The following is a 24,300-nucleotide window of genomic DNA, read 5'->3' on the forward strand; positions in this document are numbered from 1 at the left end:
GACGTGGTATTTACTACACGGACACAGTGAGCCGGGACAATCTGATGATTTCACTGAACTTTAACCAGAATTCAACTGAAAAACATTGAAAAAATGGAGATGAACAGAATAATGAAAAATGCATAAATATAATTTAAATAACATAAAACGCTAAAAATAAATTAGATCAAAATAAATAAGATAAACTCTTCGGTAGAGGACCACGACCTGCTGAAAGCTGAACACGTCTTCAATGTATAAACATAATAATCTGCAGCGAGACAGGTGAACTCTCAGAAGAACGTGAGGGCATCTTTTACTTCTTTGCATCTTTGAGAGCTGGATGGTGGGGGGCTGCATCATGAGGAGCGTCCTGCATTGATTACTGCGTTGTGGTGGAAGAAGTCGAGGGGGTGTTACTTGTCTGTTGTTGTGTTCCTTCACTATTGGTTGCAGTGGTGCAGAGGCTGCGGTGTCATAAATCTTGCACAGTATTTGTTGTCTGTCCTTGTCGGACTCTTTGAAACCAAAGTGTTTCCAAACAGCTGGATAGATTTTCCATTTATCGTTGAACAAAGACTCTTTCTGCCGTCTCAGCTTGAGCTGAACTCAACATGCCACAGCCTGGCCGGGAGTGACTTTGGGCTGTAAAGGGAAGGGATGGCCTGGATTTATTACACCAGACAAAACAAGAGCATCATTACATTCAATGAAGTGTTGGAGAACTTCTGTTTGCTGATGACTGTGCTCTCTCTGCTGGATCTAATGAAGAACGACCGGCCGCTTCTCCTCAGCTTGCAACAACGCCGGCCTAACAATCACCACAAAGAAGACCGAAGTCCTGAACTTCGTCCTAGTGCCACCTTCAGACATCTGAGTGAGTCCTGGTGGAATGGACCAGCCTCAAGCAGGAGACAAATCTGAAGGTCTACCAGGCTGCTGTTTCACCAACTCTTCTAGATGAGTGGAAAGCCTGGACAGTCGACCGGTGCCATGCCAGAAACTGAACCGTTTCTGCCTGAGCTGTCTGTGGAAACTGCTGAGGATCAAGTGCAGGGCAGAATTCCTCACACCGAAGTCCTCGGCAAGACCAGAACTTCCAGTATCTACACCCTGCTTGCAAAGGTGCAGTTCAGATGGACCGGGCGTGCGATCAGAACGTCCCGATCAGACAGTGAAAACCAGTCTTCTTTGTTGAGCCAAGTGAGTTAGATAGTGTGTGTGTCGGGGGGTCAGTCGTAACACAGTAAACTTATAAACTGTGTAGAAATGCACTTCAGGTTGCAGTAAAACATGAGGCACTGAGCGGCTGGTGCTGACAGCTGTGTTGATGAAAATGAAGGTTGCCATGGTTGCGTCATGACTCCCTGCAGCTACGATGTGCACTTGAAGTCGTTGCACAAGTGGTTCATCTTCTGTGGTATCAGAGTAGAAATGTAGCTCGTAGCTCCTCCAGCCTCTTCCAGCACAAACTGGCTTCCTGTTCCATTTCTATTCTAAACACATTTAACAGGGAAATGACACGACTGACTGTTTGTGTTGGTTTGACTCTGCACACGAGATCTGATGAGAAGAGAAATACACGACATCACCAGACTTTTACTGACGAGAGAGCGTCCGTGTAATTATTTTCTCAATGCCGCTACCTGGAGATCACAAGTTCATGTTTTTGTTATTTCAGAATAACACAGCTGGTTTTCTCGTGGTTCATCAGGAGAAAACAGAAGGCTGGAGCATCAGGTTCACTTAATGTCAGCGTTCAGACCACCGTCAGGATCTGCTCATACTAGACCTTCACTGATGAACGGTCTGATGTGCTGATCAATAACTTCTTGATATGATGTTTTCATCTTCAATCAGTTGCTACAGTCGTCAAGACGACACCAGTGTCTGAGCTCTGATAAACATTAGCATAATGATAACAACTGAACGTTTAACTCGTAATCTCAAGATAACAACATTAAAACTAGAGCTGCAGACACGTCCATGAAAACAACAGCAGGAACAGGAACACCCGGCCCCGCTCTGGACTCTTTAAAACCGTCAAACAAAACAGTAAAACACAAAGATTTCATCCAGAGACCCAAACCCGGAACGAGACTGGTGCAAACTGACACAGACGATGTTAGCAGAGCGATAAAAGGGCCCACAAACCTATTTCTGGATCTCTTTCCGCATTGATTAAACATTAAAGTCCATCAGCAGCAGCAGCGGAAGACTTTGATCTGAGCATCAGTCAGTAACAGGATCACATGGAAAACAGAAAACGCAGCATGAACGCCGGCCTGCGGGACAGAAACACTGATCCTGTTCCCCGCTTTGAACCAAGCAACAATCATTAACCGTGTCCCCGTTCACTCGCGTCCGGAGGTGTCGGTCTGCAGGTCTGCTCCAGACTGTTCAGCTACAAGCATTTTGAAATAGCACCTGCTAGCAGCTAACGATGCATTAAATCTACTGAACTGAAGCTCACACTCACATTTAAATAAAAACTATGATCTCCTCAGGAAGTCTGCGTCTCGCTGAATGACATCATCTTCATGTCTGTGCATCAGTTCAGACTCTGAGGAGAGACACCTGCCTGTCCTCCAGCTCTCCGGCGCCCCCCTGAGGAGGCTTTTATCTCTGAACATGATGTCCTGAATGATGAGTTAAATGAACGAGGAGCTCAGTGAACATGTTATTAATCTCCTCCTGTGATGTCATTCATTTATTTTTACCACCAGAATACGACTGACCATCAAAATAAAAGCATGAGATATCTTTAACGTTATTTTCCCTGCGATCTGATGTGGACTGTAGTTGTTCTGGTATGATGGAGGCCTGAGGCCAGAGAAAGGTGGAGGTTTCACCTCATCGTGTATGATCTGTCTGGACGTTCGGTTCTATCGTGTCTCTAGTTGTCCCTCGTGTTTTCGGCGTCTCCTGTCCCTCCCTGTCTGTCTCTCTGTGTCTGTGTGGCCTGGAGCCCCCTCCCTGACTCTCATGTCGTCATTTTCAACTCTTCAGCTCATCAGCGTTTCCTCTCCGCTCTCTGACAGCTGCAGTGTTTCATGTGCTAATCCTGCTCTGCTAACTCCTCGCCTTAAGACACAGCTGTTTGAAGTGCTAATCATCCTCTGCTAGCTGCTAGCCTTTAGCAGCTAGTGTTTGAAGTGCTAATCCAGGCAGAGAAGAGATGATTATTAATGTGTTTCAGACAGAGCAGGTTTCTTCTCCTGCCTGTATGAACGCTGCTTTGTTCCTGTTTGTGTTTCTCTGAACAAGCTTTGAATCAGTTTGAAGAATCAGCCATTATTAAACAGAGGAAGCAGCTTCCTGTTAGCAGCATGTCTGAGCTGCTCTGTTCACCGCGTTCACATTGTCCTCTCTGATGCAGCCGTTCCCTACTTCGATCAATACGTTTCCTGTTAGAAACACACTGAAACCATCGAAGGAACAAAATCAATACTTGTTCCTGTAACTTCGTATTTCATTAATATAAAAAAGAACTTTCTGTTTCATAACGACAAAATCTTTTCTTGTTGTTATGAGATAATCATAATGAAACGAAAGAGTCTCCATGTGGTCAGCATTTACTTCCCTGAGGCAGGTGAACATCACCTGCTGTGGATCCACCTCAGGCCCAGATATCAGCTGCTTTGAGCCCTCACTGCGTGGATGCACAAACATCACAACAAAGGAACACCGCCAAAACCCCATCAGGCTGCACAAACCACACCTGAGTGTGAGATCCGGCTTGTATCCGAAGCCTTGTTTCCCACTGGACCGCAGGGGAATCGCTATGACACGACCATGACGTCTGTAAGGATGTAAGAATGAACGCAGGAAAGCGACAGACTGTTTGTCTACGTGGACTGTGGGTGCGTCCGGCCGTCTCACTTCACCTGCAGAAGAAAGACCGAGACGAAGGCGTTCTTCTCGAAAGAGACGCTGAGCTGGTTTCTGCCGCCTGCGACCACCAGCCTGCCGCTAACGGTTTTATCGGTGCCATCAGCACTCGGACAGTCAACGGCCTTAATGTCCAACAGGAAACTTCAACAGGTCACTTTTGACTTAACAGCGAGGTCATGTGTTTGGCCTTTTTAAAACATGGTACATTTTACTCTTAATTGTATTTTATTAATGTTTTATGTAACACTTCAAAGTGTTTTCAGTGTATTTTTTCTTTTGCTTCTATCACTGCATGGCGTCTGAACTGCACTCGGTTTCTGTTGTTTCCATGTTCAAACTGTTCACTTTGACTTTTCTCTGCTTGCTACTCGCTCTGCAGAGATCAATAAAGTTTGATTTGAACGTTCAAGAGCTCTGAAGCTGCAGCAGAGGCTTCAATGACAGATATTATCAAGGAGATACAAGGTTCTGTGCAGTACTGTGTAGTACTGTGCAGTACTGTGTAGTACTGTGTAGTACTGTGCAGTACTGTGCAGTACTGTGTAGTACTGTGTAGTACTGTGCAGAAAGGAACAAGCTTTGCTGGATCTTCATGTCTTCTGGTCTGAGGACGTCCCCTCTAGCTTCAGCTGTGGACTGGCAGTGAAGCAGCGGACTGAGTGGACGGGAGGTTTGTGGACGCGTCCCTGTGGACACTGTCAGTCCTGTAAAGACACCTTGAGCTGGTTTTCCCATCATGCTTCAGTGAAGCGCTCTGTGTCTTGATTATTATTGTTATTATTAATATTATCGTTGTTTTAACTGCAGATATTTCTGAATATAATCGTTCTTTTCTGTCTTGGGAAACTTGTTTTATTGTGTCCATAAAATAAAAACTGGGTATTGTTCTTTGTTCTGTAACACCTGCTGAGTGTTTTCCTGCTTTATCTGCCAATAAATACGTTAAGTTTGAATTAAATCTCTTTAAATGTCAGAAGGTACAATGAATCTTAGCTCAGTTTGGAAAATGTCTCATTCCTTCATGAAGCTGTGCTGTTGGAGCTTCTGTCTGAGCGCTGAGTGTCACACAGACACTTTTAGTTATCTGCTAATTATATTCCTTTCATCCGGAGGTGAGAATAAGCCGGCTGGCGTCAGAGCAGCCGTCGTTTCCTTCAGCTCAGGTTCTGCATGTTGGCGTGTTTGAATGTTCCTTCATCTCATACTCAGCTCGTTCTGCTCCAGTTAATCAGCGAAGACCCCCCCCCCCCCCTAAACTTCAACAGCTTAAATTTGAACTGTATCAACATTTAATCCTTTAACCTTTCAGCTGCGAACTCCCCCGAGCGGAAACATCCGCAGGACGTCAGAGCAGAGCTGATCGACCATGTGTGTAATCTACAGTTCCAACAAATATGAGCAGCAATGAGAGGTTCATGCTAACAAACCCAATAAACATGGGACTAATATTCAGAAACAGAAGCACCCGTACAGAATATATATACACAGAATATGATGTTCAAACATTTGGACCAAACCAGAGAAAAAGACTGAAAATAAAAAACAGCGAAGAGCAGCAAAAAAAAGAGAGCAGAGCAGGTTAGAGTACAGCAGAGTACTGCAGAGTACAGCAGAGTACTGCAGAGTACAGCAGAGTACTGCACAGTACCCAGAGTACAGCAGAGTACTGCAGAGTACAGCAGAGTACAGCAGAGTACTGCAGAGTACAGCAGAGTACAGCAGAGTACTGCAGAGTACAGTACAGTACTGCAGAGTACAGCAGAGTACTGCAGAGTACAGTACAGTACAGCACAGTACTGCAGAGTACAGCACAGTACAGCAGAGTATTGCAGAGTACTACAGAGTACTGCAGACTACAGGACAGTACTGCAGAGTACAGCAGAGTACAGCAGAGTACAGCAGAACAGAGTACAGGGAGCAGAGTACCTGCAGGTTCTTCCTCCACACATTCACAGCGGCGAAGGCGAGCTGCATCTGTTTCCTTCGAGCGTCTTTGTGTCGTTTGTAGGCGATCTCAATAAAGATGAGGAAGATACCGGCAACGATGCCGCCGGCGACCAGCATGAACACACCTGAGGAGAACAGGTGAGGGCAAATCTTTGAAATCAAAATGGTTAAAATCACTTGTGATATAAATATGGATATTTTTCTCATATTGATACTTGTTTCCATATAACAAATATCTACCAACACACCACACACACACACACACACACACACACATATATATATATATATATATATATATGTCAATACACTGCACAATGAATGGATGAGCAATAATTCCTTGAAGTTAAATGAGGACAAAACTGAAATCCTGCTACAAAAAACAGAAACGCTTCTTTTATAATCGGTGAAATTAACCGTCATCTTAAATATTCACACAGAAGAACAGGTTTTAGTCTCACACCTGTCTGTAGGTCTGTTTCCTACCTGCCATGTTCTCGAAAGTAAGGGTAGCGGGGGCGTTGCTCCTGGAGTCACACTCCTGGTATCGAACCCACGTCTTGTCCAGATCCTCCATGAAGCCATTTTCATGAGAGCTGAGGAGAGACAATGAAACATACTGAGACATCAACACACAGCAAGTACACTGAGAACGTCCAATTTCATACCAACAAGTCATCTTAGTCTGATAAGGGTTTGTATCAGAAGCAGGATATCAGCAGGGTATCAGAGGGTTCTGAATAAAGGATCTTATCTCAGTCAGGTATCAACAGTCTATCAGTAGGGTATCATAAGGGTATCAAGTAGGGTATCCAAAGGGAATTCGTAGATATCAGAGGGGTATCTGTGGGGTATCAGCAGGGTTTCATATAGTACCAGCATGGTTCCAGTAGGGTGTCTGTAGAGTATCATTGGGGTGTTTTTCTACCTCAGAATAGCCAGAGAGACGTTCTGTTTCCACGGACTGTCTTTCCTCATTCCAATCCCAAATCCGGAGCGGAAGAAAAGCTCTCCTGTCGTCACTAGATCGCACTTCTGCGAAGCCTCGAACTCCAACACAGCGCTGTCCCAGATGAAGGCATGAAGCTTACTACGGAGGGGGGTGGGGTGGAGGGGAAGACCATGTATGTGGGAGGTGGAGATCAACAGATGTAGATGGACCGCAGCAGTCTACAGGATCACATTACATCTCTGAGGTAGGACTAAGAACCTACTTGTCTCGGACAGCCTGGATGGCCTCAGCAGCGCTCTCGTAGTTGTGTTTCTCCATGTGCCGGTACATGGTGCTCAGCTCCACCTGCCGTCTAAAGTAGATATCCACCGAGCTCTGCTTCACTGTGGCGTAGATGAACTTATCTGAAGGGTTACGCAGCTAAAAGCAGGTACAGAATAGAAAACAGGGGCGGAAATTAATTAGGAATCACATGAATGTGTTCTATGGGCCACTGCAGGGGATAGACAGTTGGTGGGGTATCCAGTCGGGTCACTGTTTCCTGTGGTCTCTTCCTGTCCTCTTTTATCTCTATGCCTGATGATCTCTATCAAGGTAAACAAACACTTTATATTTATATTAATAAAGTTATTTTCAGTGACAGTAGTAACTACGTTTACCAAGCTCAGTTAGCATACCCACAGCCTGATACAGTGTCTACAGAAGCTCAGGTTGCAGGATCACAGTGACAAAGGTCATGTATTGTGTTTGCTGTAAAGAGCTAATATTTCTCTTTTTGTCTTACTTTTTTCTTTCTTTGTTTTGTTTTTGTGTCATTTGTGCTTGTGTTTTTCTCCAGGGAGGAAAAATGTAAATGCAACCTGATTCTAGCAGAAAATAATCATCCATCAGAACTCAGTTTCCTTCACAGTTAGCTCTGCAGAGACAACAGTATGCTGTGAAACATGTTGCTGTTCATTATCCTGCTGTGTCTCTAATGAGACAGGTGAAAAAAAGAAAGAAAGACAGAATGAGGGTTGACTCAGCAACTTGTGTGATAACCAGACTGAAGTACATTTATGAGCAGCTGCAGTAGAAACCGCTGACAGTACACAGCCAGAAGGAGAAAATGTCAAACAATACAAATCACCACATCAGCAACTGCTAATCTCTGCTGTGGTGTAGCTCCAGGCTCCGTCTTCGGACCTGTTTCACTTCATTTCACATTATTTCCTCCACTGGGGTCCGTGTTTAGAAACTCTTACATCGCTTATTATTTCTACGCTGACGACACGCTGCTGTATCCTGAAACCGAAACCGAGTGAAACTTAATCTTCTGTCTCCTTCTTAAACAAGTGTTTTCCTTCAGCCTGTCTTCAAATCTCTGTCCACACTCAGCAGCGTTTTTCTACACTGGGCTGACAGAGAATAAAACCTTCCCTTCCTTTTGGAAACATGGAGACTGTCTTGCTTTTATTAGTTCACTTGTTTACGACTGCATCTCTTTCCAAACTCTGCCTCGCCGCCTGCAGCAGTGAGAATCCTCATCAAGAGAGACCACATCACCCTGTACTGGTGTACTGGCCTCTCTTCACTGGTTTCTTATGAGACCAAAGCTCTGAATGGACTGGCACCTGTTGTGGTTTTGGTATGGTTCAGGCACCAGGCAACATCTGTGATATCCTCCATCCATAATCTACATCAGACCAGCACAGACCTTCTTGTATTTTAAAATCTCTCTATGACGTAGCTGTTTGCTTTTCAATGTGCTCTAAAAGTACATTTCAACCGAGCAGTGAAAAACCTGATAATCAGTCTGACAATAAAAACAGTTGGTATTCCTTAACAGAATGAATCAGTGTCTCACCCTGGGGTCATTGATGCCAGTGATGCGCTCCTCAGGCCGGTCCAACACAAGGAAGGCTGCCAGGTTGGCAGTATATGACGCTACAATGATCATAGCAAAACCTGCCCACACCATACCCAGAATCCTGGCTGAGAAACTCCTGGGTGCTCCTGCACACACACACACACACACACACACACACACGTTGTTACTGTGTGCTGGGGAGGACTGTAGGACAGGGTGTGTCTGACTGGAGGAACACCAACCTTCTCCTATCCCAGAGTTCAGCAGTACTCCCCATGAGAACCACATGGCGGAGGACAGGGTGAGGGCGTCTTCTTCTTCTTCTTCACTGTTCACTTTAAACCTTCCAAACGGGCTGCAGAGGCGCACAGATACAACCGATCAAACCAGATCACACTGATCTGTTCACACTGGTCACAAAGAGACGTCATCTTCAACGGAGACAAAATCCACAATTTATTCATGATGTGGATCTGAAGTTAATATGAGGCTTCAGAGTTTGGACTTACACACATTCAGACGTTTAAGCTGAGCTGTGTTGTGTCAAACTGAACTGCACTGTTTGTGTTGTAACATGCTGTGAAACAGTGTCTTTAACAGAACTGCTTTCATGAACAGCTCCAATAGGCGGAGCTTTACGGCGCCACACGGACCAGCCAATCACGCTGCATCATATAGTACTGTGTAGTATCATGTGTTTATTTGTCGTACTGTGATGTCGTTACCTGAACCGGTCTAATAGGTAAAGCATCACTGCCACCACGTGGACCGACAGACCGACTAACAGCCACAGTGTGCTCTGAAACGGCTGCATGAATGAATCCAGAGTGCTGCGAGGGATTTCCTGAACACACAAGCAAAACACAGTTTCAACACAAACACATCATCCTGTACGACAGCGCTGCGCTGAGAGGATCCAGAGGCGGGTCCTGGTCCCGGTCTGGAGCGTTTACTGTGACAGCAGACCTTCACTCACACTCAGAGCTGATGTCATGTTCGGCCCCCACTCAGACGCTGCAGCCTTCGCAGATCTAACCCGAACCCTAACCTGACAGCCTGTGACTTCAGCAAGGCACTAAGGTACAGCTGACATTTATTCTTTTCACTTGATCCAGAATAACAGCAAAGTTTTTAAAAGCCCCATGAACCCCTCATCAGTGGAGCCTCCAGATCTGATCCCAGACCAGACATGTGGAGGTGCCAGAGGGCGTATGGAAACTATCGACCTGCTTCCTGCTGTGCAGCCGATGGCCGGCTGTGAACTGGGTCACTGTGACCTCAAATATCCCAAAATACTGTTGAGAGCAGCACGAAGGACTGAGGAGGTTCAGACTGTCACAGCAGGTCAGTTTAACTCCAACACTCACCAACAGACTCTTCCTCCTCTGCTCAGGGTTTAAACTCGTGTCTGAAGATGAAGAGGTCTGAAGATGAAGATGTCTGAAGATGAAGAGGTCTGAAGATGAAGATGTCTGAAGATGAAGATGTTTGAAGATGAAGATGCATGAAGATGTGTGAAGATGAAGATGTGTGAAGATGAAGATGTGTGAAGATGAAGATGTTTGAAGATGAAGATGTCTGAAGATGTTTGAAGATGAAGATGTGTGAAGATGTGTGAAGATGAAGATGTGTGAAGATGAAGATGTTTGAAGATGAAGATGTCTGAAGATGTTTGAAGACGTCTGCAGATGAAGATATGTGAAGATGTATGAAGCTGAAGATGATTGAAGATGAAGAGGTCTGAAGATGTTTGAAGATGAAGATGTGTGAAGATGTGTGAAGATGAAGATGCATGAAGATGAAGATATGTGAAGATGTCTGAAGATGAAGATATGTGAAGATGTGTGAAGATGAAGATGATGAAGATGAAGATATGTGAAGATGTCTGAAGTTGAAGATGTCTGAAGATGAAGATGTGTGAAGATGAAGATGTTTGAAGAGGTTTGAAGATGTTTGAAGATGAAGATGTCTGAAGATGAAGATATGTGAAGATGTATGAAGATGAAGATGTGTGAAGATGAAGATGATGAAGGTGAAGATGATGAAGATGAAGATGATGAAGACGTGTGAAGATGAAGATACGTGAAGATGTAGTGAATGAAGATGAAGATGTGTGAAGATGAAGATGATGAAGGTGAAGATGATGAAGATGAAGATGTGTGAAGATGAAGATGATGAAGGTGAAGATGATGAGATGAAGATGTGTGAAGATGAAGATGTTTGAAGATGAAGATATGTGAAGATGTGTGAAGATGAAGATGCATGAAGGTGAAGATGATGAAGATGAAGGTGCTGGTGCGTCCTCCTGAGCTCGGCCTCAGTCTCCTCCAGGAGCAGCAGGGGGAGCTGAAACAGTTTCAGAGACAGGGGACACAGAGGAGACGTCGGCTCACCTTCTTGACGAGGATGGTGAGGCCCTGGTATTTGAAGGGTTTGGAGAACTCGATGTACTGAGCGCGCTCGTTGTTGATGGTGAGGGGGGCGACGATCATATCGGCCAGACCTCCCAGCAGCTCCCCCATCATCCCGTTCCACTCCTTCTTATTACTGTTGTTTACCTGCAGGAGGACGGAGGACAGAGGACAGAGGAGGACACTGACGTCAGACAGTGTCTCTAAAGAGCCTGCAGAGAGAGTCAGTATAACCCTTCACTGAGGTGTAACAGCAGCACACTGAACCTTTATCATTTAACAAACCTTTACCCCTCCAGGAAAACCAAACACATTCCAACTACGACTAAAACAGAGAGAAGAAATGTGACAGGAGGAGGAGGAGGAGGAGGAGGAGGAGGAGGCAAAGCAGATAGACTGCAGGGAATAAAAATGGAGGAGAGGAGGTGATGGAGGAAGTGAGACGGTGTCATCTGGAGCAGCTAAGAGAGCAGCACAGAGAGACAGAGAGAGAGAGTAATGGCTGAATGTCTCTCGGCCTCAACAAGGTCAGAGTCAGGGACAGAGTGGTGGTCGCCATGGCAACAAGCCTCAGCGATTTGCTGGTGTTGAATCAGTAAACAGGTCAGAGAGAGAGAGTCGCAGCGACGTCAGCAGCAGCGCAAATTCCAACTGAACGTCCAGAAAATCCTGAAAATAAAAGCTGAGTGTATGTTTGTGAGTCTGATAACGGCAGGCGGAGCTCGTTCAGCCGCTGCCATTAAACCACCACAGAAGAAGAGACGCATCACCAAAAGAGCTGCAGGCAAAGGTCAAACGATGGAGACGCTTCTCTTAGCTTCATGAGTTCATGTGAGGAAGGCTGCTGCCTCCTCATCATCACAAACTGACAATGTGAATAAAATCAGGCGGAGGGAAACGGACTCATCAGTGACATCATCAGAGACAGACAGCGAGTCACAGTACATGAGCAGTACTACAGTCAGTGGTGCAGTAATACTGTACAGTACTACAAAGTACTATACATGTGCACACAGTAAAATAAATAATTAGTTAAATTCATGTTAAACTGCCAGCCATAGCTCTACTGTGTATTTTATTTAGTTAATGTGAAGTCTGTGTATTTTATTTTGGTAAAATCTAACCGGAAATGTTATAACAGGTGCATTGTGGGGGATCCACATCAGAACGGCCACAGACAGATAAATGTATTTACGTCTATGAGAAGGACGATCCCACAAAGCGGGAAAGTTGGTCTCTGGTCCATTCATAAGTAAGTTAATGAATAAAAGTAACTTAATTCTTATGTAATGTGTAAAAATAATCGGAAATTAATCGTCGATATTTACTCGAAAAAATGAGAATAATAGAATGTGTGGTTACATCAATTTTTTACTGTAAAAGCATCGTAAATATACAGTGTGGACGCGGGAAGCATTTTAGCTAGTTGCTTAGTAACCGGAAGTACTAATCCAGAACTTTGCTTTGTTGTTGATGGAAAGTTGACCAACTCCCTGCTGAGCTGTGGCTGCATTTATTTCCTGTTGTCTCAGAATAAATCCTGACGGCTCCATCGAGTCGACTCCTGTGCTGTTTGGAGGGACAGCAGCCGTGATGAAGAGCCCAGAAGCTACACACACACACACACAGAAATACTCACTCGCTCCTGTGTACCAAATTTCCCATCAGCCACCAGGTGAACCTCATAGGTGAAGTTCATGCTCATCGCCAGCTTGATGAGCAGGTCGATGCAGAAACCATAGCAACACTGAGGGACGATGGGTTGACCTGGAGACACACACACACGCACAAAGTGTGTACAAGCTGTGTAGCTATAAGAAGTGGTGTGTGAGTGTGTGTGTGTGTGTGTGTGTGTGTGTGTGTGTGTACCTGGGATGGTCCCGTTGGGTCCAGTACAGATCACCTTCTTGATTAACACTCCATTGACGGTGTACTCCTCGTTACAGGTACCATCAGTCTTTGTTGGCTTCACGTAAACAAACGGCTCCTGATGAATCGTCACAATCTGAACACACACACACACACACACACACACACACACACACACACAGACACACACACACACACACACACACACACACACACAGACACACAGACACACACACACACGCACAGGTAACAGCAGCAGGGACTGTAAAGGTGAGCTCAGCACAGCTTCACCTGTCTTTATTTGCAGGTATCTGAGGGTTGGACTGTTTGTGCAGTCTGTGTCTGACCAGCAGTCCAGGTCTTGTCAGGTCCTGTCAGGTCCTGTCAGGTCCTGTCAGGTCCTGTCAGGTCTTGTCAGGTCCTGTCAGGTCCTGTCAGGTCTTGTCAGGTCTTGTCAGATCCGGTCATGTCTTGTCAGATCCGGTCAGATCCTGTCAGGTCTTGTTTTAGAAAGTCTGGAGTGGCGGTGGTGTGTCTCCAGTCTGTGTCCCTCCCTGAATGAATCAGGTTCTGTCTTATATCATTAATGCTTGAATGCTGATTGCCATGTTTTGTGTTATTTGTTCAATTCTTGGTCCTGTTGTGTTTCCCTTTGGACAGGTAAGAAGACCTTCATGATCTCTCTCTGGACCCAGGTTCTGACTCTGGCTCATAGTGTCCCGTCCTGTCTCGACTACAGATCATTTGGTCCAAAATACTGGAGCAGACTTTCTCTTTACTCTTATTTTAATTTATCACTGTTTCAAGGTGTTTTGTTCCTCCTCGGTCCACAAAAAGACTCAACCAGAACTGTGAAGTCATCAAACTCAGCCATAAACCCACTACCTTCAGTTTAGTCGACATCTGGTATCCGACTGGTTTCTCTGTCTCTCCTCCAGGCCAGATGATCTTCCTTTGAGGGTTCATCACAACCTGAAACACACACACACACACACACAGAAACACAAACACACACACAGAAACACACACAGGTTGTTATGTTGTTTCAGGCAGGTCTCACTGTGACAAGATGACTAAATGACAGCATCAATACTGCATCTGTACATCAATAGTTAAAGAGGCAGGAGACTAACACACACACACACACACACAGACACACACACACAGACACACACACACACATGCGCGCACACACACACACACAGACACACACACACACACAGACACACACACACACATGCGCGCACACACACACACACGCACACGCGCGCACACACACACAGACACACACACACGCGCGCACACACACACACACACACACACACACATACACACACACAGTCTAAATCTGAGCAGCAGAGGTGGAGCTAGCCTGACTTTTAGTCCGCAGACACAGATCCTACATTTCCCACAATACACCTGGATAATTTCTTTCCTTGCCTCCCTGCCTGGTACACAACCACATCCTACTGTATTTCTGTTTTCACAGGTTTACCAGGACCAGAACATTTATATTTCTTTAGAAAATCAGTGGAATTACCTTTTGAACCAGGTGTGACCAGGTGTGACCAAGGGGTAACCGGGTGTGACCAGGTGTGACCGGATGTGACCGGATGTGACCAGGTGTGACCGGGTGTGACCAGGTGTGACCAGGTGTGAGCAGGTGTGACCGGGTGTGACCGGGTGTGACCGGGTGTGACTGGGTGTGACCGGATGTGACCAGGTGTGACCGGGTGTGACCAGGTGTGAGCAGGTGTGACCAGGTGTGACCGGATGTGACCAGGTGTACTGTACCTGTGATCCATTGAAGACTCCGACTTGGACGAGGCGACCGGGTTTCTGTTGGTAGTTCAGGATGCTGTAGGTGGCGAAGCGTCGGTCGCCGTCGTCATTAAACTCGATCCGTCCCGTCAGGCCGTCAGGGTACTTGGATGACATCAGCACCCTGGAGAGCCAATCAGAGAGCAGCAGAAAAAGGGGTTCACGATCACATGATGCTGCTGCAGTGGGACTGAAGAGACTCTGAGAGTAATACTGGACCACAGACATAAAACTGATCTAAGTGGACTTGATGGTCTATGTGGGTCACAGCAGCCGAGCAGTCAGAGGTTCATTATCCCAGTTGTGTCAGACTAAGAGACAACTGAACCCAGATCAGATCAGTGAAGCGTCAGACTCCAGTGCAGGACTCCACTAATCACAATGTTCCATCCTAAACAAAAGAAGCCTCCAGCCATAGTTAGCTTAGCATGCTAAGAGGAGAGGAGGGACTGGTTCTATCATCCAGCGAAGTGATACTGGGATATTTTCCATGTGCTCACGATGTGTCTGGATCTCTTTGTATCTGGCAAAGATGAGTATTCATATACTAAAAAAAGTCTTTAAATGCTCATCACCGCTGTACTACCCTCACTCCCAACACTACCTCAAGTTTTTTTTACACTGATATTTTTACATGTTTATCTTTAGTTTTCCCTTCTTGTTTTATTTGAACTCACTGAAATGTTTGAATACCTGAGTACACCTGTTCTGTGTGTGCAGTGTGCAGGAGGCTGCAGCTGTTGTCACTCTGTAATCCTGATTGGTTGACATCACAGCTCAACCTTGAGCCTTTTACATCACAGCCCCCCCCCCCCCCCCCCCCCCCCCCCCCCCCCCCCCCCCCCCCCCCCCCCACACACACACACACACACACACACACACAAAGAAACCTGCACTTGACCTCATTAGCTGGTGGTGGCTAGCAGCCACAGTGTGACGTACGGTCGCATTAACCCGAGCTGTCGGCCTCTGCTGACCTCCACTCCTCCACCTCTCTGCTTCCCACAGCGGCACCACAACATCCGTTCATCTCTACATCTTTCATCACGTTTCACCACGTGAAAAAATACAACGTGAAATTTGCATGAACTCCATTGTTAAATTCCGGTTTCAGAAACCAAATGAAGCGAAGTGAGCAGCGAACGTCAGAGTCTTCACAACCTCAAGCCACAAACTGCAGTTTTCCTGCTTCAGTCTCTCATCAGCTGGACGAGCAAAACATCAAGAGTTATGATGGATGATACAAACATGTTGAATTTAGGATCATCATCATCATCATTTTAACTGCCACTTTAAGACGTCTGATTAATGAAACTGAAAGAAATCAGCTCAACAGCGTCATAACTAATAAATAACAGGAGAGAATGAATGAAGATGAGCAAAGATTTACACAAACTTTATACTAACAGACATGTTAGCGACATGCCTGTGAATATTCTCATTCATCCAGGTCATTGTAAGCTTCAGGGCATTCAATCGTTCTCAGCTGGACCTCGTCAGTTTGTCTTAGAAGACGTTTCGCCTCTTATCCGAGCAGGCTTCATCAGTTCGTACGCAACCGGACTAGATAGGACAGCTCTAGTCCAATGCAATGGTGTTAGGTTCAAGTATTTATCCCCTGAGTGAGACCAACCCACAAAGACAAGAATGGTATCACTCATTGTGAGGCAAACAGTCCCCCATTAAGGCGGGGTGGGGTGCAACCCTCAGAGGCTAAATCTTTGAAACTCTTTGGGAGAGCAATGCCGTCCTTTCATCTCTCCCAAAGAGATTCAAAGATTTAGCCTCTGAAAACAAACAACAAAGCCATTCACACATGGCTCAAGGAGCCCCCCAATGACAACAATGGGACACTAACGAGGCAGGCGACTGTCGTTGACACCCAAGGGTTGCACCCCACCCCGCCTTAATGGGGGGATCGTTTGCCTCACAATAGAGTGATACCATTCTTGGTTTTGTGGGTTGGTCTCAGTCAGGGGATAAATACTTGAACCTAACATCATTGCATTGGACTAGAGCTGTCCTATCTAGTCTGGTTGCTTACGAACTGATGAAGCCTGCTCGGATGAGAGGCGAAACATCTTCTAAGACAAACTGACGAGGTCCAGTTGCGAACGATTGAATGCCCTGAAGCCCATGTTAGCGACATGTTTGGTTTGAGTAAACCAAACATGTCGCTAACCTTTCTGACTTCATGGAGGCCATGAAGGCCCCAGTCTGTGCAGCCTTTCCCAACAGAGAGAACTGTGATGCTCGTGTGTTGCTCAGATCACTATAACAACGTACAAAGAGATGTTAATATCAAGTGTGATGGTGCATTTTAGTCAGAAGGACCAGAACTACTGATACGTTGATTGACAGTGAGATAGATCAATTAGTTCATATGAAAGACTCCCTGAAACAGCGGGTGGAAGGCTGGCATTCCTCTGCCACTGATTGGTTAATTATGCAGTTATGTCATTAATTAAAGGTTGAGTGTGTGGACGATTTAGTGCCATCTAGTGGTGAGGTTGCAGATTGCAAACAGCTGAACACCCTTTGCATCGCCCTCCCCCTGCAGTGGCCGCTAGAAACACAAAAAACGTTAAAGTCCCTCTTCAGAGTCAGTGTTTGGTTTGTTTGTTCTGGGCTATTGTAACACGGCGGTGTCGCCGGTTTGTTCCGTATTTTACCTCATGTCAGCAGCAGCTGCAACACTTACCGATTATTTAAAATGAATTTACTCTATTTAATCAGTTTCTAAGCGTCGTCTTTCTTCTTGCTGCATGTAAACTGGCTGCCATGATACAAATTTGTTTTTAATTTTAAAAATAAATGAAGACTTAATTAGTAAAAAGGACATAATTACAGCAATCACTAAAGTTAAATATTACATTTCTGGCAGGTTTAATTACATTTATAGTAAAATATCCCCTTTTTGCTCAGTTCCATTTGAAGTGCCTGAACATGCAGTTTGTCCAGAGTGTCAGCAGGACTGTGACACTCTGAGAAAAGATGAACAATACAACTCTAATGTCACATCAGTGTATAAAAAGATTGATGATGATTGATAAATATCAGTTGATAATTAACTATTACTGTGTTATTTCTGTATAACTTGACATTTTTCTAGCTTTAATATCAGGACAGCCATATTAGCTTAAAATAAGGATGTGACACTAATTCAACATCTTCTCCAACAGGGGACCAGTCTGCACCCCTGCTGCGGTGTCGGTTCTGAGCCGGTGGAGGTACTGACCGTTTGAAGAGCGGCCCTGTCCTCCAGATGTTGGTGTTTCCCACGCAGCCCCGCGGAGGCTCCGTGATGTTCTCCTTCTCAAACAGCTCCTGCAGAGACTGAGCCACCACCGCAACGGCGTCCGCGATGTGCGCCGACTCGTTTTTACCATTAATCAGCTGGAGGCCCAGCAGGCCTGCAACACACATAGCACACATACATGTATCACACACATGCACGCACGCACACACACACGCGCACACGCACACACACACACACACACGCACACACACACAGCAGGAAGTTAAATAGGCTGCAGACTGAAAACTGCCCTCATTCATACAGACATGTTAATTAAAAACTCTCACACACTTAAAATTAATTTCACAGATGTAACTAAAGGAGTGCTTCAGTGTAATTCAAACACACACACACACACGCAGGGCTTCAGGCGTCAGGTCAGTGTTCAGTAATACCAAACTGCATGCTGGGAGTTCACTCTGAGAATCACAGCCGTTTGTCTCTCAGGACAGAAAAAGCCTCACTGAGACGTTATGAACTGTGTTTCCCTTCAGCAGAAACATGTCACACAGCAAAAAGAGTGTCCACATCTGTCCTCCAGCAGACTGACAACATCTGGCTGTGAACGTTCCCCACAGAGACATCTCAACTTTAAATGTCCTCCTGGAATGTCTGTGAAGGCTCTCAGTCATTCAGGTCCTGGTTCAGGTCATCCACAGGGCTTCTTCAGTCCTGTCTGACTGATGGGGACCCAGGAACAGCATTTAACATTAACCTCTGTGGGGTTGTTATCGAGGTCTATCACCAACGAACCCTGAAAACGAATCCACAGAGGTGAAATACCTGGGACTCGACCACTCTGTCAGAACTGAAGAAGCCTCTTGGATGAGAGGTCCAAGTCCAGTTACCTGTGATTCAAGCACCAGAACCTGAAACTACAAGGGACACTTGGCTAGCACTGTTAACATCCACCAAAACCAGTGGGAACACCAACTAACTAAAGTTTCTTATAGATACCAAAGGATGCAGCATGCTAGATGAATCCTGAACACGACTGTTAGCAACGGTTTCCTTCCAACACTTTTGGAAACAGGTGTTTTAAGACTGTCGACAGTCCCACAGAAACTAGCTAATGTTTCCAACTGTGACTAATGGGAACAGCTAACACTGTTAGCATTTCCCACTGAAACACAGCCGCTAGCTAACATTTACCACTAAAAATACTTGGAACCTAACAGCTAACATTCCTGTCTGAAACTACTGTGAACGGCTAGCTAACATTTCTTTCTTAAACTATCAACTAGTGCTGCTAGCACTGGAGCTAGTTAGCACTCTTCAAGTAAGAAAATATTTCTACTTCAAACAACTGGATTCAACAAGTTAACTTCCTTACCTGGACCTAATGGGTAGAGCTGGTTAATCTAATTAACAACTGATGGCTTACAGCATTTCTAATTAAAATGATTGTGTTTCCCTTGAGCAGAGCTTATCATTTCCAACTACTAATGCTAACAGTGTTAGCATACTGTTGTTCAGTTAGCGGAAGCACCAAATGCAGAAACTTTTTCCTCTTCATGTGACAAGTGTCTGGTGAAGAAAAGGCACATCAAAATCCATAATGTCACAGTACTGCTTCGTAGGTTTCTTTTTAGGGAATCGTTTCAGAAACAACCTCTGCACAGTCCGACCTGTACAGATACAGGGGGTGGACACAATAACAGGAACACTTAGAGTAATAATCTAATGCAACCCAACACGCCTCTTCAGCACAAACTGCCTCCGAGTTGGTGATAGATCAGTGAGGCTGCAGAGTTGTTGTTCTATTGCAGGCATCTCAAACTCATTCCATAAAGGGCCGTGTGGCTGCAGGTTTTTGTTCTAACCAAGGAGGAGCACACCAGGCCAACCAATCAACATCAAGGGTTCACTTAGTTATCAGCTGAAGACTGAGATCAGCTGATTAATTGATTCCAGCCTGGTGTGCTCCTCCTTGGTTGGAATGAAAACCTGCAGCCACACGGCCCTTTATGGAATGAGTTTGACATGCCTGCTCTATTGGATTGTTTTATACTGAAGATACAGGAGGCCTCGTTATTCTGTTCCTTCCCTGTATATAATCCAATCTAGAAAAGTCTTTAAATACCTGTAGAGCAGTTCAGGAAGGTTGAAGGTTGTGGCCCAACCACTCTCACCTTTGTACCTTAAGTCTGCAGGGGCCACAATCCACCAGGTCTTTGTTTTTTGTTCTCAAGAGTATCGACCAACCGTATGGATACTGAATACCTCAGTATGTACCTGCACATAATACTGTCACAATGACAAATGAAGCACACCAGGCCCAAGGCTAAAATCTGATAGGAGAAACTTCTTTTGTGTGTTATTGAACCTTCTGGTGGGAGAACTGGTCAGGAAGGACAGAGAGATCAGAAAACCTCGCCTTCATGACACCAGGATGAGACGTTATTTCACAGAAATGGATTCCATTCGGTCAAACGCTCATTTCTGAAATTTAATCCCACACAGTCTTTAAGGTGCGGTGAACATCAGATCCAAGCCTTTTACTGCCTGCTCCGCTTTACATCCATCAAATCAATGCAAATGTTGTTGACATGCTCAATGACAATAAAGGATTCTTGATTCTTGATCTAGCTCACATCTGTCTATCTGCTCTCTATCTTGTATGCATGAAAACTCATACTCAAGGTCCACATGCTGGATTTCTTGTGGAGCTTTCTGCTTTCTTGTGGCTTTCATCAGCCTTGGATCAGCCATCAGAATGAGGCTGAAAGCCCTGCAGGATATCTAGTAAGGGGACCTTGAGTTAATGTGTTGATTGACTGCTTTTTACAAGGTCAGCAGTGGATCTTCAAGTTCAATGTAGTGATGGTTTCTCTCATTATACTTAAAAAGAGCTTAAAGTAAAATTTGTCCTCAGGAGGGCGCTAGAGGAAAGATTCAAGGTCGTTAACATGTGAAGGGTTCATCCTCTGGAGAGCAGAAAAACCAAAGATAATTCCTCCTGTTTCAGACCAGTGAAACATGTTCTCCCGGTGAGTTAATGTCACAATAAAAAGGCTTTAACCTGAAACGGTTTCCCGAAAAAGAAACCTCAAACTTCTCCAACAGAGACAAAACAGCTGAGGATTATTTTCAGAGTGCAGTCTGGCTACACTTTTAAGAACATGAACATTTTTTAAGAGTGCAGCAGCTGGTCGGTGTGGATGTTTTCTGAAACAAAAAGCCACAGCAACAGAGCGGGAAGCCGATTACCCAGCAGCCAACAGGATGAGCCTTCCTTCAGTCGCTCTCATGGTTTCACCGTCTATGGCCTTACATTTGTGTCACAATACAAACACGACGCAATGGGACATTTTTTCAAATGTACATAAAAAATATTTAGTGTAATAATTATCATTACACATTGAAGCTCGTCATGTGAGCAAACAAACGTGTGTTCTGTGCTCAATGAAAGTATCTGATAATGACCCCTGACGTTCCCACCTCCTCTAAAACCCTCAGACACTTTCTCACCTACCAGTTTCTCTGGTGAACAAGATCTAAATAAAAAGGCACTTATTGAGCAGAGAACAGATTTTTGTTTGCTCAAATCTCAGCGTTAATCTCATGATAATTTCTCCATACAAAGTCATTTATATGCTCTCTGCATCAAAGATTATTCTTCTTTGGGCTGTCCACAGATTTTTGGCCATATAGTGTCGCTCTGTTGGCTATCTGAGTAATCTGCCGACTCAATAAACTCTGCCCCCTCCCTGGCAGGGTAGCTATGTTGCAGTGGGCGGGGCCTGTATTGACCAATGGCAAAGGGCAAAGCATCAAGCAGGAAACAGGAAGCAGCGGCGGCATCTTACCAGTGTTTGTTCAGACACGTCACGGTACCCGCAGCGACATTAGCTGTTTATAACCCCCCCACCCCCACCTTACCAAACTCAAATAAAGCTTTAGCCCCTCCCCCACCCCCCTCCCCCATAGCAGCGGCTTGTATACAGTGAGAACGGGCAGACGGGCGGGCGGACGACACACACTATAGAAGATGAAACAAACAAAAAGATGTTAGACACATTTAAAGCCACAGTTACAATGAGCCAGAAAAAGAAAACAGCGGTTCAGAACCTTTAAACATGTTTTTCTTTGTTGGGATGTTTAAACGTTCAACCAGCAGTTAGAAGAAACCAGAGAGAGAAACACACCAGGACACTGAGAAGCTAACTGGCTGTGATGAGGATTAGCTTCCTTCATCAGAGACTTAAAGCACTACCAGAGAGGGCAGACAGAGAGGCAGACAGGCAGCCATGTTTCCATCCAATCACGTGCTACTCTGACGAGGACGAACGGCAGAACAGTTCAAATCTCGACGGCCTACTTCGTGTCTTTCCGCTCAGATCTAAAGCTTGTTTTTGGGGGGTTAAACAGCTGATGCTCTCAATGTTAAATGGAAGCAGCAACCACCTCGCAACACCTTAGTAATCACTCAACAGCATCCCAGAAACGGACTGCACACCATGGCAACCACATAATAACGCCTTAAAAACTATGTATTGTAGCAAAGCGTAAGTAATTCATCAGCCTCTCAGTCCTTTCAGCACTTTCTGAGTCACTGCGTCTCTACTGACAAACCAAGTGCCTGGGGACAGAACAGCCAATCAGAACGACTGTATACATCCTGAAATATCTCATTTCTCATACATGAAGTGAGCAGAGAATAGATTCTGCTCGCTCAGATAAAACTATTCCTTGCATGACTATAATTCCTCTAGAAAATGTAATCTATGAGCTCACAATAACTTTATTGATAGAATTAATACTAATATTGATATTTGGGTCTTTTTTGTTTGTATCCATCAGCCATTAATCGCTCATCAATCCATCACCTGCATGAATGAAATCAATCTTTCCTTTCTTTCAGTTTGTTCTGCTGCTGATTCTTCTGCTACTTCAAATACCTTCTCAACACACCTAATGCCCACCTATCAACACCCTAATAACTCCCTACAGCACCATACCAACCATACAGCAGCCATAGAAACCACCCCATAAACACCCAGCAACAAAAGACTTTTCTGATGTGATCACATCTTATTTCTGACTCTGCTTTTATCCAGGACTGTTTGGTAAAAGATGAAGATTTTTTTATGAAAGATATCTAATAAGATAAGAGAAAATAAGATAACTTATCCCCAGCCGGGGATATTTGGGCATTACAGCAGCATGTAATAGCAACACAAAGAGAGAAATTCAAAAAAACAAGATAAAAAAGTAGACTATATAAATGCACATATGATACAAGCAAAATGAAATTTTTGACTATATAAAAGAAAAAAAAATATTGCCCCAAATCCTGTGGCAAAAAATCTAGTGAATGATATCAGCAATATGTGGTTTTAAAACTATAAAAACCTGAATGTTTCTGACTCTTCTCTCGTAGTTTCTTTAATCACTGTGTGTGAAACTATCTGCAGATCATTTGTCACATGTTTCTCTTCATGTCCAGGTACAACCGTCCTTTTCTCGCTGTCCTCCTTGCAAAGGGACCCTGTTTACTGCGTGAAGCAAACTTTTTGATGCACAGCTACATGACATCCTGTCTTCCATTCATTTCAGTTTCAAAACCTTAAACCTGCCAATACGAGTACAGAAACTATAGAAACTGCTGTTTTTCTCAGCAGGTGACGAGTTTGTTTCCTGATGAGTCAGTAGAGATGCTTCATTCCTGAAGCTTCGTGTTTTATTCACTTAAGCTTCACTTGTGGAAAAAAACTGCTTCTACTTTTTGCAAAACCGAGGGACTTTACTAAGAATTGTCTTGGATGGAAGTTGGATGGAAGCAGAGCTGAGAGATAGAGACAGAGAGAAACCTCCAGAGGAGGTGTGAGGAAGAGGAGAGATGAAGAAGAGTGAGGAAGAGGAGAGAGGAAGAAGAGGCAGAAGTCGGCGTACCATCTGGAGCTTCGCTCAGAGCTTTGCCGGTCATCTCTCTCTCTCCGACCATCCAGACGTACCCGGAGCCGGTCATGTTGAGCTGACGGGCTGCTTTATACACCGCTGCAGCTTCGTCCTCACTGCGAACAGAGAAGCACTCAGGTAAACAGGTGGGTAGCTCCTGTGGACAACTGCAGGTGTTTACATCACGTAGAACAATCCCACAGAGTCAGCATGGCCGAACACAAAATACACCCCAACAACCCCCAAAGTCACCAAATCAACCACATGCTGCAAACACCTCTGACATACAGGACCCACCCACATCATCCCGCCAATCACTGAGTAAACCCAGCCACTCCTCACACCCAGGCAACAACACACACACTTAACACCTGGTAAC

The 24,300-nt window shown here is 44.9% G+C and overlaps 1 protein-coding gene across 1 annotated transcript in view; it reads right to left on the bottom strand.

The window, feature by feature from the left end:
* The window catches only part of grin1b (glutamate receptor, ionotropic, N-methyl D-aspartate 1b), a 43,031-nt gene that overhangs the window by 6,072 nt on the left and 12,659 nt on the right, over positions 1 to 24,300 (bottom strand). Inside the window, exons 6-19 of the mRNA XM_041937227.1 lie at positions 23,916 to 24,037; positions 17,961 to 18,135; positions 14,696 to 14,846; positions 13,787 to 13,873; positions 12,902 to 13,037; positions 12,672 to 12,799; positions 11,015 to 11,179; positions 9,347 to 9,465; positions 8,864 to 8,976; positions 8,619 to 8,767; positions 7,035 to 7,192; positions 6,749 to 6,910; positions 6,307 to 6,416; positions 5,800 to 5,945 (exon numbers count right to left, since the gene is read on the bottom strand). Of these exons, the coding sequence (XP_041793161.1) occupies positions 5,800 to 5,945; positions 6,307 to 6,416; positions 6,749 to 6,910; positions 7,035 to 7,192; positions 8,619 to 8,767; positions 8,864 to 8,976; positions 9,347 to 9,465; positions 11,015 to 11,179; positions 12,672 to 12,799; positions 12,902 to 13,037; positions 13,787 to 13,873; positions 14,696 to 14,846; positions 17,961 to 18,135; positions 23,916 to 24,037 (1,921 nt within the window). The remainder of the gene's footprint in view (positions 1 to 5,799; positions 5,946 to 6,306; positions 6,417 to 6,748; positions 6,911 to 7,034; positions 7,193 to 8,618; positions 8,768 to 8,863; positions 8,977 to 9,346; positions 9,466 to 11,014; positions 11,180 to 12,671; positions 12,800 to 12,901; positions 13,038 to 13,786; positions 13,874 to 14,695; positions 14,847 to 17,960; positions 18,136 to 23,915; positions 24,038 to 24,300) is intronic.

The sequence above is a fragment of the Chelmon rostratus genome, chromosome 5 (genome assembly GCF_017976325.1).
Source record: "Chelmon rostratus isolate fCheRos1 chromosome 5, fCheRos1.pri, whole genome shotgun sequence".
NCBI lineage: Eukaryota > Metazoa > Chordata > Actinopteri > Chaetodontiformes > Chaetodontidae > Chelmon > Chelmon rostratus.